The 17,750-nt window shown below is 45.4% G+C and overlaps 1 protein-coding gene across 1 annotated transcript in view; it reads left to right on the top strand.

The window, feature by feature from the left end:
* LOC116978639 (fibroblast growth factor receptor-like 1) overlaps positions 1–12,150 on the top strand; it is a 166,251-nt gene extending 154,101 nt beyond the window's left edge. The window contains exons 4-7 of the mRNA XM_033029926.1: positions 3,827–3,916; positions 5,989–6,258; positions 9,159–9,512; positions 10,717–12,150. Coding sequence (XP_032885817.1) covers positions 3,827–3,916; positions 5,989–6,258; positions 9,159–9,512; positions 10,717–11,099 — 1,097 coding nt within the window. The 3' untranslated portion in view covers positions 11,100–12,150. The remainder of the gene's footprint in view (positions 1–3,826; positions 3,917–5,988; positions 6,259–9,158; positions 9,513–10,716) is intronic.
* Positions 12,151–17,750: the final 5,600 nt, after the last annotated feature.

Here is a 17,750-nt window from a genome sequence, read left to right as displayed (position 1 = left end):
AAGATGTAACCACAAAGAGAGGCAATGCTGGAGAATGACCTTATTTGGGTCAGAATTAAGTAACACTGGAGGGCCCTAATGGAAGTATATCTCAAGGGAGAAAATCTACTTCATAATAGCTATAATGATGTGGATAACTGATTAATTTTAAAGATTAAAGAGGTTGGAGCCAAACATAAGGTTTCTTAATGGAACTACTTAAATGTCTGATTTGGGAAGAGCAGAGAGTTTCATTAGGAAGGCAGTGGACTGTTTGAGTGTCTTCCAGATTTCTTTTAGAACAATGTTATCTACAACAGGAAAGAAGCCAGTTCATGCAACATTTGGAAATAATTTGTCTCAGTTGATAACCTAACAGTAAAGGAACATTTATCTAACTGATTGTAATATGCCCTTCTTCAATGTTAAGTTTGAAATGTTCTTGAGATTCTGCATTTTACTACAGTTAACCATAAGCAGATGAAGCAGTGAACTGGTTACTGGTGTGGTTGGGTAAAATACAAATGAACATGACAGAAAATTAGCACAGAGCCGAGCTACAATAGGCCTCTGAAAGCATGGATCTCCAATATTGAACTCACCCAGTTTGGTGAATGAGGCAAGATCATTCAATACCAAGGAGTGAAAACAACTAGGAAACGTATAAAGAACCGAAGGGAAGAGCAAAAAAAGGTGATATATGCAGGAAATTGGAAATATGAAAAGCAGTCTCCAGGAGATACATATATCTAACATTCCATGAAAATGCATTAAGAATTAACGAATGAAACTCAGAATATCAGAAAATAAAAATGGTTCCAAAGACTGAAAAATCCCCAGACATAATGACCTCCACTCAGGGTTGAAAGTAAATAGGTTAGGAAATTGAAGATGCTCCTAAAGTGTTCCTGATTCATGAGTTGCTGCTGGAAAGTTACAAATTCAACATTATTTTTTTAAATGGTGTGAGAGAGAAAAATACTAAGAAATGATTGATGAGTACAATAGGGAAATTAATGAAATATGTAAATACAGAGTCACTGAGCCACCCGGAGAAATCTGTACCTTTTAGAGAGGACCAATAAAGAGGTCATGTCTAATAAGCATTGGGACGACAGATGGCACAATGGGCTAAGTGTTCGGCTGGCAACCGGAAGGTAGCCGGTTCGAATCCCGCTTGGAGTGCATACTGTCGTTGTGTCCTTGGGCAAGGCACTTCACCCACCTTTGCCTGTGTGTGAATGTGTGTGAGTGATTGGTGGTGGTCGGAGGGGCCGTAGGCGCAGATTGGCAGCCACGCTTCCGTCAGTCTGCCCCAGGGCAGCTGTGGCTACAGAAGTAGCTTACCACTACCGAGTGTGACTGAGGAGTGAATGAATAATGCGATGTAAAGCGCCTTGAGTATTAGAAAGGCGCTATATAAATCCCATCCATTATTATTATTATTATAAGCATGATAGCATTTTTTGAGGGAATAGCCCGAGTGATAAAGGAGAATGTCCATGGGAAAGACGCAAAGTGCTGGAGTCATTCAGCAGGTCAGGCAGCATCCCTGGAGGACATGGATGGGTGACTTTGCAGGTCGGGACCCTTCTTCAGTCCATTTTTTGTGTCTATGGGTGCAGTTTATATGGACTTAAGGAGATTGATTACAGGGTTGTACATCAAAGAAATGAAGGTAGATAATTGAGCTAGTTGTTTAGAAATCATAAGGCAGAGAGTAATGGTAACAAGAATGTACCATAATTGGGAGAAGATACAACCCTCTGTTATTCATTGTTTTGGATAAGACAATGGAGAGCTACATGTATAACTTTACTGAAAACACAAAAATTAATAGTGAATTAGGTGGTATGAAGTCACACATTGATGGGGTTAACAGAATGTCAAAGCTGTGGCAGAGGCATAACGATGTGACTTCTCTCAGTTTAGGTGCTAGAAAAATAAATTAGTTTAGTTTAGAGATACAGTGCGGAAACAGGCCCTTCGGCCCACCAAGTCCGTGCCAACCAGCGATCCTCGCACACTTAAACTATCCTACACACACTAATGACAATTTAGAATTATACCAAACCAATTAACCTACAAACCTGTACGTCTACGGAGTGTGCGAGGAAACCAGAGCACCCAGAGAAACCCCACATAGGGCACAGGGAGAACGTACAAGCTACATTCGGACAGCACCCATAATCAGGATCGAACTCAAGTCTCTGGCGCTGTAAGGCAGCAATTTTACTGCTGTGCCACCTGAGTATTATTTTAATTTGGAAAAGACAGGAACTGATGTTCAGAGGTTTCTTGAACATAGATCAGAAGCAATCAAAGGGGGCAATGGAGATTTGGCTTTAATACTAGGAGCTATAATGAGAAGCGAGTTTTTTCCACAACTGTAAAAATAATTTCAATTAGATCTCGCTTAAAGTGCAGTGCACAGATCTGGGCAACACTCCTTAGTTAAGGCATATTGGCCCTTGAAGATATGAAGCACAGGTTATCCATCAGAGTTCCAGGGGTTAAATTATGAGTGGAAATTGTACACCAATTGGATATCAATTATTCATAGGAATATAGAGCGTCAAAGGGTGATTTGATTGATGTTTGTAAGACTTTGAAAGAAATTGACAGGGTAGAGCGAGGGAAACATGTTCCACTTGCAAGGGAGCCAAGAACACGAGGATGTAAGGTCAGGATCAGTAGACAAGTTTGGAAGCACAGGCTCACATAAAGTGTGGTGAAAATATGGAGATCCCCCCTCAAAGAGAGTCATTCAATTAATAATGTTAAATCTGAAATCAATAGGTCTTTCAAGGCAAGTACAGATAGTTCTGGGCGTCATTGAGTGATGGAACAGGATCAAAGAGCTGAATGATCCCATGGATTATTTTGCACCTTCGGAACATTACAGCAAAGATTTAATAAAATAAACGGTTGAGGAGAAATTCTATTGATTATTTACTTTTGGATATCAAACGTGATCAATATTTGAAATTGTTAGATAACCTGAATTAAAACCACCAGGACACAATGCAAGAGAAACTGAAAGATACCACATTCCCTAAAATTAGCTTGTTTTCTCAATCAAACCTCATATTTCAACATTGTTTTCTTGAAATAGGAAAATCCAAGAATAATATTTTTCGAATTAAAATCAGCAGAAAAACTAACTCCAGTTTCAAGAACGGTTATGAATCAGGCGAGGACTAGACTTTCAGAAAATAAAGTGAAAATAAATCATCCGGGAAGTTATAAGAAATACTGGGACAACAGGCCTCTTGCAAGCTTTGAATTAAAGAGCTGTGTGCGTTTGCCAGAACGACCACTCCATAAACACAAGACCCAGATCACTTGGACAGACCAGTTGTACAAGTCAGCATTGACATTGTGGGACAGTAGAGGAAATTGTGTCATATTATATTGGGTCTGTGTTTCTGGTGTTCAATGGCCTACTTGGAGGAAGGCCAACAAAAATACATCATGGCTACCAGGATCTTTTCATGACTCTGTAACTGCCTGCATTGCTTGGAGGTCTTGCATCATGCAAGACGTGAGCAAATATATTGAACCGCCCAAGGCTGTTAATGGTGGTACAAGTTCCTCAGCTTAAATTATTAAATGAACCTAAATCAAAACCTTTTTTCCAAGGGCAGCTCATAGATAGGATGTCACCATCCATCTGGTTGAAGTCTGAAGAGGGTCTCGACCCGAAACGTCACCCATTCCTTCTCTACAGCGATGCTGCCGGTCCCGCTGAGTTATTCCAGCTTTTTGTGTCTATGTTCTGTTTAAACCAACATCAGCAGTTCTTTCCAACGGCTAAAGTCCATGATGTGTGTTCTTTACCCTACAGATGACAGCAGCACAGCAAACAGTGGCCTGCCTCTTCTTGAAGGATCTCAGTCCGACTCCGCAAACCTGGAGCCCAGTGGAAAGCAACTGAGTAGGTATCCATTGAAAACTCGGCGGCATCTTTGTGTCCACAGGAAGTGCCACCACCTAATTGCTGCCATGGCCAGGCAGTTGGTCAGCCTGAGGTGTGCGGAGGTGACAAGAACGCAGGCAGGCTTCAGTGATGGTGCAAATGGTGGCTCATGGGCCCCAGACTGCAGTAGGGCATTGGTTGCAACCCAGGATAAAACTGGCCTGGAATTACAGCCTCGCACACAGAAGTTGTCCAGGCTTTGGGTAAAGAGGAGACACAAAGATGCAGGGGATGCATTTGAGGTTTAGCTAAAGCACAATTTGGGCACAATGGGCTATTGGGATTAATTTTACAAATATATTTTTGTCATATTTTACTTTCCACAAATCCTAACGATGCAGTTCAAGGCCATTCGGCCCATTCAGTTTATGCTGGTTCTTTGAACAAACCCACCCATCCCATTCTGGCATCAAAGTTTATGGGGAAAAGGCAGGAGAATAGGGTAAGAGAAAAAAATAGATCAGCCATGATTGAATGGTGGAGCAGACCCGATTGGCTGAATGGGCTAATTCTGCTCCTATGTCTTATGATCTTGTGATATTATTCTTGCACGTATGTCCCTGCAACCTCTTCACTCTCACATGCCCATCGGCTTCTCTCACAGGGCCCTGATTTTCCCACCTGTACAAGGAGTCATTTATAGTATGTTTCATGTGTTTTGTGTTTTATGACTGTTGGCAGATCAATTTCCCTCCTGGGATAAATAAAGTTCTATCGTATTGTATTGTATCATGTCGTAGGAACAATCAACCTACTTTGGGATGTGGGAGGAAAGTAGAGCACCCGAAGGATATCAACACGATCACAGAGCAAACTTCACATACACAGAGCCCGAGGTCAGGATCGAACCCCTGTCATTGAAACTGTACTACCCATCTGGTTTAGAAATCCTTCTCTCAGCGGTGTTGAGGGAGGTTTATCCTGCAGCCATGCCTGAGCTGAGAGTGCACATTGAGGCAAAATGGAGGGAGATTTAGCGAGCCAAATGCCTAACTACTTACTCTCAGTAGGATGATCTGCTGAGTACCACCATCTGTTTATACCTTCACATTTGCCACATCTGCAGCGTTTCAGTTTTAGTAGTCTCATTTATGGCCCGACTGTGAATTAACCTGGCAAGCTGGGTTTGAGCCTTCCAGAGGACAACAGCAGCCTCAGAACAAAGGTACAGTGGGTGGCACAGTTGCATAGCAGTACAATTGCTACCATATAGCACCAGAAATCCAGTTTCAATCCTGACTACGGGTGCTGTTTGTATGAAGTTTGTACGTTCTCCCTGTGACCGCATGTGTTTCCTCCGGATGCTCAGGTTTCCTACCACACTCCAAAGACATGCAGGTTTGTTGGTTAATTGTCTCCTGTAAATTGTCCCTATTGGGTAGGATAAAACTAGTATACGGGTGATCATTGGTCGGCGCGAACTCAATGGGCCGAAGGGCCTGTTTCCACACTGTGCATCTAAACTAAACTAAACACAGCAACAGCTATATGTGGGGATACCTGCATCCTGAGGACATTGTCACACTATACGGTCATACAACGTTTTTGTTTAACTGTGTACATATACGACACAGCTCGTGTTTGGACTTATAGTTTAGTTTTTTTAGTTTAAAGATACAGTGCGGACACAGGCCCTTCGTCCCACCAGCGATTCCCGTACGCTTACATTATCCTACACACGCTAGGGACAATTTACATTTATACCAAGCCAATTAACCTACAAACCTGTACGTCTTTGGAGTGTGGGAGGATCCCAGAGAAAACCCAAGGAAGAACGTACAAACTCCTTACAGACAGCACCCATAAATCAGGATCGAACCCGGGTCTCTGGCGCAGTAGGCAGCAATTCTATCGCTGCACCACTAAGATAATTTATAAGGTACCACCTTGATAAGATTGCAAGAGTCGGTGCCTACACTGCCAAGCACTGGCGGTGGGTAGATGCAGAATCTGGTAATGGTGTTAAAGGATGACTTTGACGAGTCTCATGTTGATGCCTGATTTCTCTGTCCTCTCTTCCCACGCCACAGTTAAGCCCAGGTTCACCCAGCCCAGTAAGATGCGCCAGCGAGTGATAGCGCGGCCTGTGGGCAGCTCGGTCCGCTTGAAGTGTACTGCCAGCGGGAACCCGCGCCCAGACATCGTGTGGTGGAAGGATGATCAGCGGATCGCGGAGGACAGGAGGAACAGGTGGACCCTTAGCCTGAGGAACCTGAAGCCCGACAGCAGCGGGAAGTACACTTGCCATGTCTTCAACACCGCGGGGGAAATCAACGCCACCTATAAACTCGACGTCGTTGGTAAATACCCTGATACATGCTTATTTCAAAAGGACTAGAAAATAATTGCAAGGTATAATGCTGAGGCTCTATGAGGGGATGATGAGGCCACATTTGGAATATGGTGAGCAGTTTTGGGCCCCATACCTGAGGAAGGATGTGCTGGTGTTAGTGAGGATCTAGAAGAGGTTCATGAGAATTATCCCAGGGATGATTGGGTTAACAAATGAGGAGCGTTTGATGGCTCTGGTCCTGTACTGGCTGGAGTTTAGAAGGATAGGGGGGATCTCATTGAAACTTACCAAATAATGAAAGGCCTAGATAGAGTGGATGGGGATTGGATATTTTCAGTAGTGGAAGAATCTAGGACCCGAATAAAAGGATGTAGCTTTAGAATGGAGATGAGGAGGAATTTCTTTAGCCAGAGGGCAGTGAATATGTGGACTTCATTGCCACAGATGGCTGTGGAGGCCAAGACATTGGGTATATTTAAAGTGGAGATTGATATGTTCTTGATTAGTAATTTCATCAAAGATAATGGGGAGAAGGCAGGAGAAAAGGGTTGAGAGAGAAAATTAGATCGAATGACAGAGCTGACTCGATGGGCCGAATAGCCTAATTCTGCTCCTATGTCTTATGATCTTATGATCCACCCAAACCCAGCTTATGCCTAAACATCTCACATTCCCTGTTCAGAACTCTTCTGATGTGAAGAGTGAAAATTTTTAATTTGGCTTTTGTACCAATAATGGAATTCTGACTTGCAGCAGCATTGCAGGCCTGTAACACAATACTCATAGATAATATATAATAAACAAAATTTGAATAATTAATAACCCCGATACTAGTGCAAATAGAAAGCCAGAAGTCTTAGTGCAATCAAAGACAGCCATTGATAGTTCATAGGTTAGTGTTGTGTAGTGTTCAAGAGCCTGATGGTTGTTGGGGAGAAGCTATTCTTGAACTTGGAGGTCAAAGTTTTCAGATTCCTGTACTTTCTTCCCGATGGTAGAAGTGAAACAACAGCATGGCCAGGATCATAATCTTTGGCCAGGATAGTGAAGGTCTTTGATGATGTTGACCATTGGACGCAGCTCCTCCTATAGAGCCCTTCTATGGTGGGAGGTCAGAAGAAGTGTACTCAGCGTTGGGATGTAGGCAATGTAGCAGCCTGTTTAGACACAGACAGATACAATAAACGACAATATATTAGGTGATGAGGGTTCGCCATGGACAAGGCGGGCTGAAGGGCTCTGACTCGTATAGTCTTCCAGCTCTGAGCCAAGGGTTTTGCCAAGTCCAGCCAAGTGGAGGCACACTTGGAGCTGAGTCAGAGTTGGCTTTTGCATGGAGCAAAGAATCTCTTGTAGAACTCCAGAGAATGTGTCTAAGTTGAGGGACGATGGGAGTGGTGTGCAGGGGGGAAAGTTGGAAGGATGAAGGTGGAAAAACTGAGGACATGTTTAATCATTTTAGGATGAAGGAGTTTCGAGTGGTCAATAGGAGAAGTTTGTAACCAAGAATGTAGATTTTAGATGTGAAAATGTTGTAGTCAGTTTAACCAGGCAGATCCATACATAGAAACCAAATGATATAGGTTTAGGTTTATTATTGTCATGTGTATCAAGGTACAGTGAAAAGCTTTTGGGTAGGAAGGAACTGCAGATGCTGGTTCAAATCGAAGATAGAAACAAAAAGCTGGAGTAACGCAGCGGGTCAGACAGCATCTCCGGAGAAATGGAATAGGTGGCATTTTGGGTCAAGACCCTTCTTCAGATGTTTGCCGTCTATTCAATCAAATCAGATAATGCTGTACATACATGAATAGAATCAAACAAAACAAGCTGGAAAGGAAACTAATGATCAGTTCTCAATTATGCCCTGCACTCATAACATCTGAAACAATATAATCAGGCATCCCACCCCAACCATTCATCACTTCCTCCTCCACCATCACCTCTAAGGAAGGAAAGAAACTGTCTCATGGAAGATAGACACAAAAAGCTGGAGTAACTCAGTGGGACAGGCAGCATCTCTGAAGAGAAGGAATGGGTGACGTTTCAATAGACAATAGACAATAGGTGCAGGAGTTATCCATTCGGCCCTTCGAGCCAGCACCGCCATTCAATGTGATCATGGCTGATCATCCCCAATCAGTACCCCGTTCATGCCTTTTCCCCATATCCTCTGACTCTGCTATCTTTAAGAGCCCTAGCCAGCTCTCTCTTGAAAGCATCCAGAGAACCAGCCTCCACCGCCCTCTGAGGCAGAGAATTCCACAGACTCACAACTCTCTGTGAGACAAAGTGTTTCCTCGTCTGTTCTAAATGGCTTACCCCTTATTCTTATACTGTGGCCCCTGGTTCTGGAATCCCCCAACATCGGGAACATGTTTCCTGCCTCCAGCGTATCCAAACCCTTAACAATCTTATATGTTTCGGATCGAGATCCTTCTTCAGTCACCCACTCCTTCTCTCCAGAGATGCTGCCTGGCCCGCCGAATTACTCCAGCTTTTTGTGTCTATCTTCGGTTTAAACCAGCATCTGCTTTTCCTTCCTACACAACTGTCTCATGGAACTGCAGTGAGTATCAGTGATAATATTCCTTACCATCTCCACTGAGTCAATTTACTGCGTACTCAATGGGAATTGTGTAGGTGTCTGTTTCCATTAATCGTGATCAAACCAGACCAACTTGCATGGAAAGACCCGTTGCTCCATCAAACCTCTAGCTTCACAATGGTAGGAGCTGGGTCTATTCCCACATCTGCGCCATTTGATGAGGAAAAAAGAAAAGATTATTTGGTGAGGAGAGAAAAAAATAATATTTTAAAAAGCATGATCCAGTAGTGGAAAGAAAAACTCTGGAAAATCTCTCTCATTCTACTCATTAACGGCCATTTGATTTCCTCTTCACGCAGAGAGAACCAGATCCAAACCTGTTTTAACTGGCACTCATCCCGTCAACACAACAGTAGAGTACGGAGGTACAACCTCCTTCCAATGTAAGGTGCAGAGTGATGTGAAGCCGGTAGTCCAGTGGCTGAAGAGAGTGGATTACGGTGCCGAGAAGAAGTTCAACTCCACCATCGAGGTCGGGGGCCAGAGGTTCGTGGTCCTGCCGGCGGGCGATGTTTGGTCTCGTCCAGACGGTTCGTACCTCAACAAGCTGCTCATAGCACGGGCAACAGAAGACCACTCTGGAATGTACATCTGCCTGGGTGCCAACACCATGGGCTATAGTTTCCGTAGCGCCTTCCTCACTGTGCTTCCAGGTGGGTCACTGATCAACTGCTCATGTCTAAGGTTCGGGACGGGGGTGGGGTTCGAGGCGGGGGTTGGGGTGGGGGGGGGGGATGCATGAATTGGGAAGTGTTGAGGCAGGAGAGGGAGACACAGCCAATGGCAATGGACAACCCAGCCCTCTCATGCCAAATATAATACTTGCCTGATGCATTCCAAAAATATTAATCCCTGATATGCACTTTGGGGCTTTGTTCTTCGATAAGGATCTCAAGCAGGTTTGTAACAAGATTTGGCAACATAACCCTTGAATCTTTGTTCTTTATCATTGTACCGCTGCTGACATATTCATTTCACTTGCACTTTATGTGCAATGTGACAAATAAACCGTATTGTTGTATTGTTGTTGTTGAATAGTTTTTTCACTAGACTTTTATCATTATTGATTGTTGCAGCAACATTGTAACAATAAAGGAATCATCTCTACCAGTCAGGCCAGTTACTGGGGGGTGGGCGGTGGGGGTTGGGGTGGGGGGGTGGGTGGGTGGGGTTGGTGTGGGGGGGGGGGGGTGGCAATCAGGAGAAGTGCAAGGTATTCAATAGTTCACCCAATTTTGCTTTAGTTGGTATCAAGTCAGTATAAGAGGCGATGTGGATAGTTGGTGTGGTGAGTAGATGGGTCATCGGATAGTGTGCTCCACTGGGAAAGCACATGGCAGAGGCCAGTGTAGCAGGAACTTTAGCTGAAGATAGACACACAAAGCTGGAATAGCTCAGCAGGTCAGACAGCATCTCTGGACAAAAGGAATAGGTGACATTTCAGGTCCAGACCCTTCTTCAGACTGATTAGAGCGGAAGGGAAATGAAAGATATAGACGGTGATATAGAGAGATATAGAACAAATGAATGAAAGATGCAAAACAGTAAACGATGATGAAGGAAACAGGCCATTGTCAGCTGTGGCTAGTTGAAAACTTCAGCTGATCTGAATCGAGTGAATATAATGGCACAGGGAAGGCTCTATACAAGCTGCCTTACACCTAAAAATAACGTACTTAATACACTCAATTAGAAACTATGAAAATAGCAAAGATTAAACAAAACCATCACAGGTAGATATTTCTCCCAACTGCCACATGAGGTAAATGCTGGATTCTATTTTGTGAATGCTCTGCTAACTGATGCACTTTTATTTCCCATTCAATGTTATTCCTGGACTCCTGGTAATTGCCACAGATCCCAAAATTGAGAAGACAGCTACCTCTTCGCGCGCCGCCAGTGGATTACCGTGGCCTGTCATCATTGGAATCCCCGCTGGTGCCATTTTCATCTCTGGCACGATTCTGCTCTGGTTCTGCCAGACAAGGAGACACGGCTCGGCCTCACCACAGCACCGGCACCAGCGAGAATGTGCCGTCCTGGACAAAGACTGTGTGCCCATCGGCAGCCCAGAGTTTGCAGTGGCTTCTCAGTCCCACCTGCTGGTTCAAACCCCTGCCATTGCCCCCACTGCCACCCCCAAAGTGTACCCCAAGATCTACACGGACTTCCACACCCATACCCACGCACACACAGAGGGCAAGATCCACCAGCACCAACACTTCCACTACCAGTGCTAGCTGTGGCAGGCGCAGCCCTGGCATCCCAGGCCTCTTGCTAAAGAACACCAAGAGCTCAATGGCACGTGGACCTAGATCTCAAATCCCGCCAGCGTGTATCTAAACATAATGTGAATACTCCTTGAACAGCCCAGTTTTGAGAAATCACTTGAAAACCGCCTGGCTGCAAGTACTGCCAGCAATAATTGAAGGTGTGCCACCACCAAGAGATGTGGCCACTATCTAAGAGGAGACTGCGGTGGGTGGGCCACGCTGCATTTATTCTGTCGGGTTCCCATTTACTCTGTGTTCCTGATCCCCTGAAACTGAATGGACAGGATTGTTGCATGTTCGCTCACCGTTTGAAGAGTCGGGTTTTTATTTGTTGAGTGAGGTATCCAGAAATGTAACCAAGGCTGTGGAATACGTCAGACAATCTCAGGATGATCGGCTTGGCTGAAATTTGCCTCTCAAGTCTGGGTTTGTTTTGCTTGCTGAAGCGTTTGAAGGGCTGTGATTTTCAGCAAAGCTGAGAAAGAAGATCACAACCTAGGCCACAATCCTAATCAAGGACTCAACCATTCTGCATTTAGAGCAGGAGTAACAACCCACCCAATGTGGGAAATACCAGGCTCAAATACCTGATCTCTGTCCATCCATCCCCTGGAGTTTTATATTGCCCAAGTTTCTTGGAGAACTGCAGCCTCCATTGTTCTTTAAGAAGCAAAGCTTCACATGAAGCACAACCCCATCATTGCATTTCCTTCCAACCTTGTCTGGCTCCTGTTGTTATGATACAGGTTCAAAATAAACCAACTGAGGGGGGAGGGGGGGGGAATGTTTAGCACCAAACCAAAGAGCTAAGCCAAGGTTGGTTTGTTGAGCCATTGTTTTCATGCAAACATCAGGACACCTCTGCACTGAGGTATGCAAGTAAGTGTCTGTATTATATACACAGCAGTATGAGGTAGAAAGACAACACAATATGTACAAAGGATGTAATTGGATGATATTTTCTCATCAAAATATTTATGAGAATTCAAATAATTTTATTAAAAAAAAATAGAAAAAACTTGTCTTCATATTGCGACATTGTATTACAGTCATACATTCGTTGAATCAGGCAGCACGGAAACAGGCCCTTCAGCCCAATTTGTCCATGTCAACCATATGCACCATCTAAGCTCGTCCCATGTACTCACGTTTGGTCCATATCCATCTAAATCTTTCCCATCCCTGTACCTGTTCAAGTAAATACTGCTATAGTACTGGTCATTTATAATACATAGTAATTTATGGAAATTCCCGGCCACAGAGGACAGTGGAGGCCAAGTCACTGGATGGATTTAAGAGAGAGTTAGATAGAGCTCTAGGGGCTAGTGGAGTCAAGGGATATGGGGAGAAGGCAGGCACGGGTTATTGATAGGGGACGAGCAGCCATGATCACAATGAATGGCGGTGCTGGCTCGAAGGGACGAATGGCCTCCTCCTGCACCTATTTTCTATGTTTCTCTGTTTCTATGGTCCAAACTATCTCATCCAGCAGCTTATTCCATATATGCACCACCCTCTGAGTGAAAATGTTGCCCCTCTGGTTCCAATTCAATCTTGCCTCTCTCACATAAATCCTAAGTCCTCTCGTTCTTGTTTCTGCTACACTGGGTAAATGATTCTGTGCATTCACCTTACCTATTCCAGAGGGTGAAGGAAAAACACTACAATCTGCAGTAAGAGAACGGTCACCTTCTAGCTGCTCACTACACCCACAGCTCCACTGTGAACTCAATCTGTTCAACAAGCAATGGGGGAGAGGGCGATCCACTCAGTGGAGCCTGAGTCATCCTTCACTTACCTATTTCCTGAACTCAGCTGCGTAGTCTGAGGAGACGGTGAATGGTAGCTCAGTGCTCAGGTCTATGGGCTGGAAGTGTCATCTCTGAGGACTCCCGCGTGTTTCGGTGGCAAAGCCCAATGTGGATGAGAACAAGTCTCATTGATAAGACACCATTGTAGCCTGAGGTGGGAGACTGGGCAGCATCATCCCTGATGTTCTGCTCGCCAAGATACTAACTCCCCTGCTCACTGTATACAGCAGTAGAACTGCTGTCTCACAGCGCCAACGACCCAGGTTTGATCTTGACCTTGGGTGCTGTCGGTGCATAGTGGCATGTTCTCCCTGAGACAACATGGGTTTCCTCCAGGTATTCCAGTTTCCTACCACATCCCATAGATGTGCAGGTTTGTAGATAAATTGGCCTCTGTAAATTGGCGCCTAGTGTGTAGGGAGTGGGAAAGTGGGATAACATAGAACTAATGGACTCGGTATCCCTAAAGTCAACTAAACTAAAGTCAACATTGGGGACATCGGCCATTTCGACCATCACTCCAGTGCCAGTTCCTGAAATATAACTGCCAATGATGTTTGTGAATAATATTGGCACCAATCAACTTCTCAAGGTCAAATAAGGAGGGACTGTCAAAGTTGGCTTCTCTAGAATGTGGAACAGGAATTTAAAACAAGACGCATGTCATGTCAAAACCAGGATGAACTGGACTATGGGAGTATACACTATGGGTCCAGGAAATACCCCAGGCCATGAAAATCACCCTCCATACCCTCACCCCTTCATTAACTGTGAGCTCTGGACAGTGGAAGGTTGCCCCAATCATGAGGGAATCAAGGACTAGGTGTGAGAGGTATAATAGAAAGGGAAGAGCATTAAATGTGACATGAGAAAAACTGCTGTATGGTTGGATTCTGGTGTGCACTACCTGTAGATGTGATGGTGGCTGCTTCCATTGAAGTTGGCCTCGAGCCAACACTCTCCCTACCTCTACTCCGGATCTCTGCAACTCATTCCTCCACTTTTTCGCTGATAAAATCAGCACCATCTATCAATCTTTATCCCCTGTACCCGACTCCCCAGCATCTACTCCACCACCTACCAAGGCCCCTCCTTTCAACATCTCCACTGACCTCCTTACCCCTCCTCCACACTGCTTCCTCTCCCAGTTTGACCTGGTCACCCCTATTGAAATCTCCAAACTCATCAGCTCTTCCAAACCCACTACCTGCTCCCTTGACCCTCTCCCCACTCCCCTGTTGAAGTCCTGCCTCCCCGTTCTCTGCCCCAACCTCACTAATCTCTTCAACTCCTCATTGTCCCAAGGAATTGTCCCCTCTGCTTTCAAAACTGCTGCTGTCACACCAATCTTAAAGAAACCTGGTCTTGATCCCTCCTCTCTCATTAACTACCGCCCAATCTCAAACCTCCCCTTTCTTTCAAAAACCCTGGAGCGTATCGTTGCGTCGCAACTTCATTCCCACCTCCTTGCGTATAACCTACTTGAACCCCTCCAATCTGGCTTTCGCCCCCTCCATAGCACAGAAACTGCTCTCCTCAAAGTCCTCAACGACCTCCTCACCTCTGCTGACACTGGTTCCCTCAACATCCTCATCCTCCTCGACCTGAGCGCAGCCTTCGATACAGTGAACCATAACATCCTGCTCACCAGACTCAAAGACCTCGGCATTGAAGGCTCTGCACTCAGCTGGCTCCGTTCCTACCTTTCCAACAGATCCCACTTCATCTCTCTCCACAACCACACCTCTGCTACAGCCGCAGTCACTCAAGGCGTTCCCCAAGGCTCCGTACTCGGCCCCCTCCTCTTCATCATCTACATCCTCCCCCTTGGTCAGATACTCCGCCACTTCAATCTGGACTTCCACTGTTACGCCGATGACACCCAGATTTACCTTGGCACCAAATCCCCCCACAACCCCCCCCCCTCTCCCATATCAACTCCTGTTTGTCAGCTATCAAAACCTGGATGCAACATAATTTCCTCAAACTCAACAGCGATAAGACAGAATTCCTCCTCATAGGCTCCAAAGCCACACTCAGCAAAATCAATAACCCCACTCTCACCATCGACGGCACCACTGTCTCCCCATCTCCCCAGGCCCGCAACCTTGGCGTGATCTTTGATTCCACCCTCTCCCTTGAGCCTCACATCCGCCATGTCATTAAAACCTCCTTCTTTCATCTCCGCAACATCGCCAAACTCAGACCCTCTCTCACACCGCCTGCTGCTGAAAGACTCATCCATGCCTTCATCTCCTCCCGACTGGACTATTGCAACTCACTTCTCCTTGGCATCAGCTCCACCTACATCAACCGACTCCAACTGGTCCAGAACGCAGCCGCCCGACTCATCACCCACACCAAATCCTGGCATCACATCACTCCAGTCCTCAAAAAACTTCACTGGCTTCCCATCTCCCACCGGATCACCTACAAAATCCTGGTCCTCACCTACAAAGCCCTCCACCATCTGGCCCCCCCCATATCTCACTGACCTCCTCTCCCCCTATCAACCCTCATGGTCCCTCAGATCCACATCAGCCGGTCTCCTCTCCATCCACAAGTCCAACCTCCGCAGTTTTGGGGACAGAGCCTTCTCCAGGGCAGCTCCCAGGCTCTGGAACTCCCTCCCCCAACTGATCCGCAATTCCGTGTCCCTCACCATCTTCCAGTCCCGCCTCAAGACCCATCTCTTCACCTCTGCCTATCCTTAGCCCCACGTCCCCCTCCCTTTTCATCTGTGCATTAATTGCCTCATACTGTGTTTGGTATTGAATTCTGTCTTTACTTTGTGTACTAGTCATGTCTCTACTATTTATTTCATTCCCCTTACATGTTTTTCCTCTACATGCTCAATTTTTGTAAGGTGTCCTTGAGACTCTTGAAAGGCGCCCATAAATAAAATGTATTATTATTATTATAAGCTTCCAAGAAGGAAATTGATAAGTATATAGTGGGGGGGGGGGGGGGGGGGGGAATCCAAGACCACAGAGAAAGAACTGGGAATGCAACTAGTTAGTTGTTCTGGTAGTTTATAAGTTCTTAAGTCATAGGAGCAGAATTAGGCCATTCATCCCATCGAGTCTACTCCGCCATTCAATCATGGCTGATGCATCTTTCCCTCTCAACCCCAATCTCCTGCCATCTCCCTATAACCTTTGACAACCTTACGAATGAAGAATCCGTCAATCTCCACTTTAAAAATACCCAATAACGGCCTCCAAAGCCATCTGTGAGCTACTGGTAGAGAGGTAGCGCAGACATGATGGGTCAAATGGCGTCCTTCTGTACTATGAGGTACCTGGTGATGCTATGATACCCCCCCACTGCACCCCACATTAAACAGGAGTGTCACCCTTAGAGCATACAATATTTTTCTGCTCCATTCGGCCACAGTACATGGCTCCCCACTGTTAAATCTTGTTGACCATGCTTTTGGCTTTATGATTAAATTAAAAGTAATGAAGGTATCAGTAACAGGAGGACAGATGGATCTTTCTGCAGAGTGATGCTTGCATTTCCATTGCACCCTGTACAACCTCTGGTGAGGCCCAGAAGCTTTGCAGTTGATGAATTGCTCTCTGATGTGTAGCCACTGCTCCAACAGAGAAAAATATGGCAGGAAATGTGCTCACAGCAAGCACACACAAACAACGGTGTTGCAAAATATCATAAGGGGTGTTTAATCCTTGGACCGCAATTTACATTAAAGTGTAAACAGCTGAATTTGATTTTAAATGCTGACATTCTACTGAATAGAACGACGGACTGAGATTTTCCCCTAGTGGGCCAACCAAGGTGGAACTCAGCCCAGAGATCCACATCCAGGTCCCTGATCGCTGCTGAGCTGGTCCCTGCTCGGCCCGGGAAGCCGATGTGGAAAGGACGGTAAACAACATCGCACAAAGCTCCCCAGTCTCCGTTGTTGAGGCAAGGGGTGGAAGATGTGAGCCTGTCACATGACATCAGGAGAGGGGCAGCCTGATTTTGATTACCACCATTCCTGTCAACTGCTCTTTCACACTGGATATTTTGTTTGCAAGTTTGTTGCTTGACTTTTGAAGACCGTTCAGAAAGTCCATTAGAACATAAACGACATGGTATAGGAACAGGCCCTTCGGATCATCATATCCATGCCAACCATGATGCAAATCTAAACTAATCCCACCTGAATGCGCACGGTCCATATCCCTTTCTTCCCCGCCTGTTCATGCATCTGTCTAAATGCCTCCTAAACATGACTATCATATCTGTTTTCCCCCACCTCCCCAGAAACCACCATTGGCACCCACCACTCTCTTGGCACCCACCAATCTCTATGTAAAAACAACTGACGTACATCTTCTTTAAACTGTCCCCCTCACCTTAAACCTATGCCCCTCACATATTAGATATTTCCACCCTGGGAAAAAAGACTGACTACCTGCTTCTCTCACAATTGTATAGACTTCTATCCAGTTACTGACTCAGCCTCCAGAGAAATCAATCCACATTTGCCCAACCTCTCCTTTTTGCTAATATATTCTAATCCAGACAACCTCTTCAGCACTGGTTATCAACCTCTTTGGAACCCTCTCCAAAGCCTCCACATCCTTTCTGCAATGTGGCAACCAGAACTGAACTGCACACAATGCTCCAAAGGATCACAGATCTCCAGTCAGAATAGCCTCCTTCTACCATTACTCTCTATCTTCTCTGACTGAGCCAATTTTGGATCCGGTTCTCCGTGTTATTACCCTGTAGATGAACTCAAGTTTCAAGTGTACTCTGTCCACTCCCACCATTGCCACCATTGCCACCCATCAAA

This window comes from Amblyraja radiata, chromosome 11, assembly GCF_010909765.2.
Source record: "Amblyraja radiata isolate CabotCenter1 chromosome 11, sAmbRad1.1.pri, whole genome shotgun sequence".
Taxonomy (NCBI): domain Eukaryota; kingdom Metazoa; phylum Chordata; class Chondrichthyes; order Rajiformes; family Rajidae; genus Amblyraja; species Amblyraja radiata.
The sequence above is the reverse complement of the archived record's forward strand: the minus strand, read 5'-3'. Positions and strand labels throughout refer to the sequence as shown.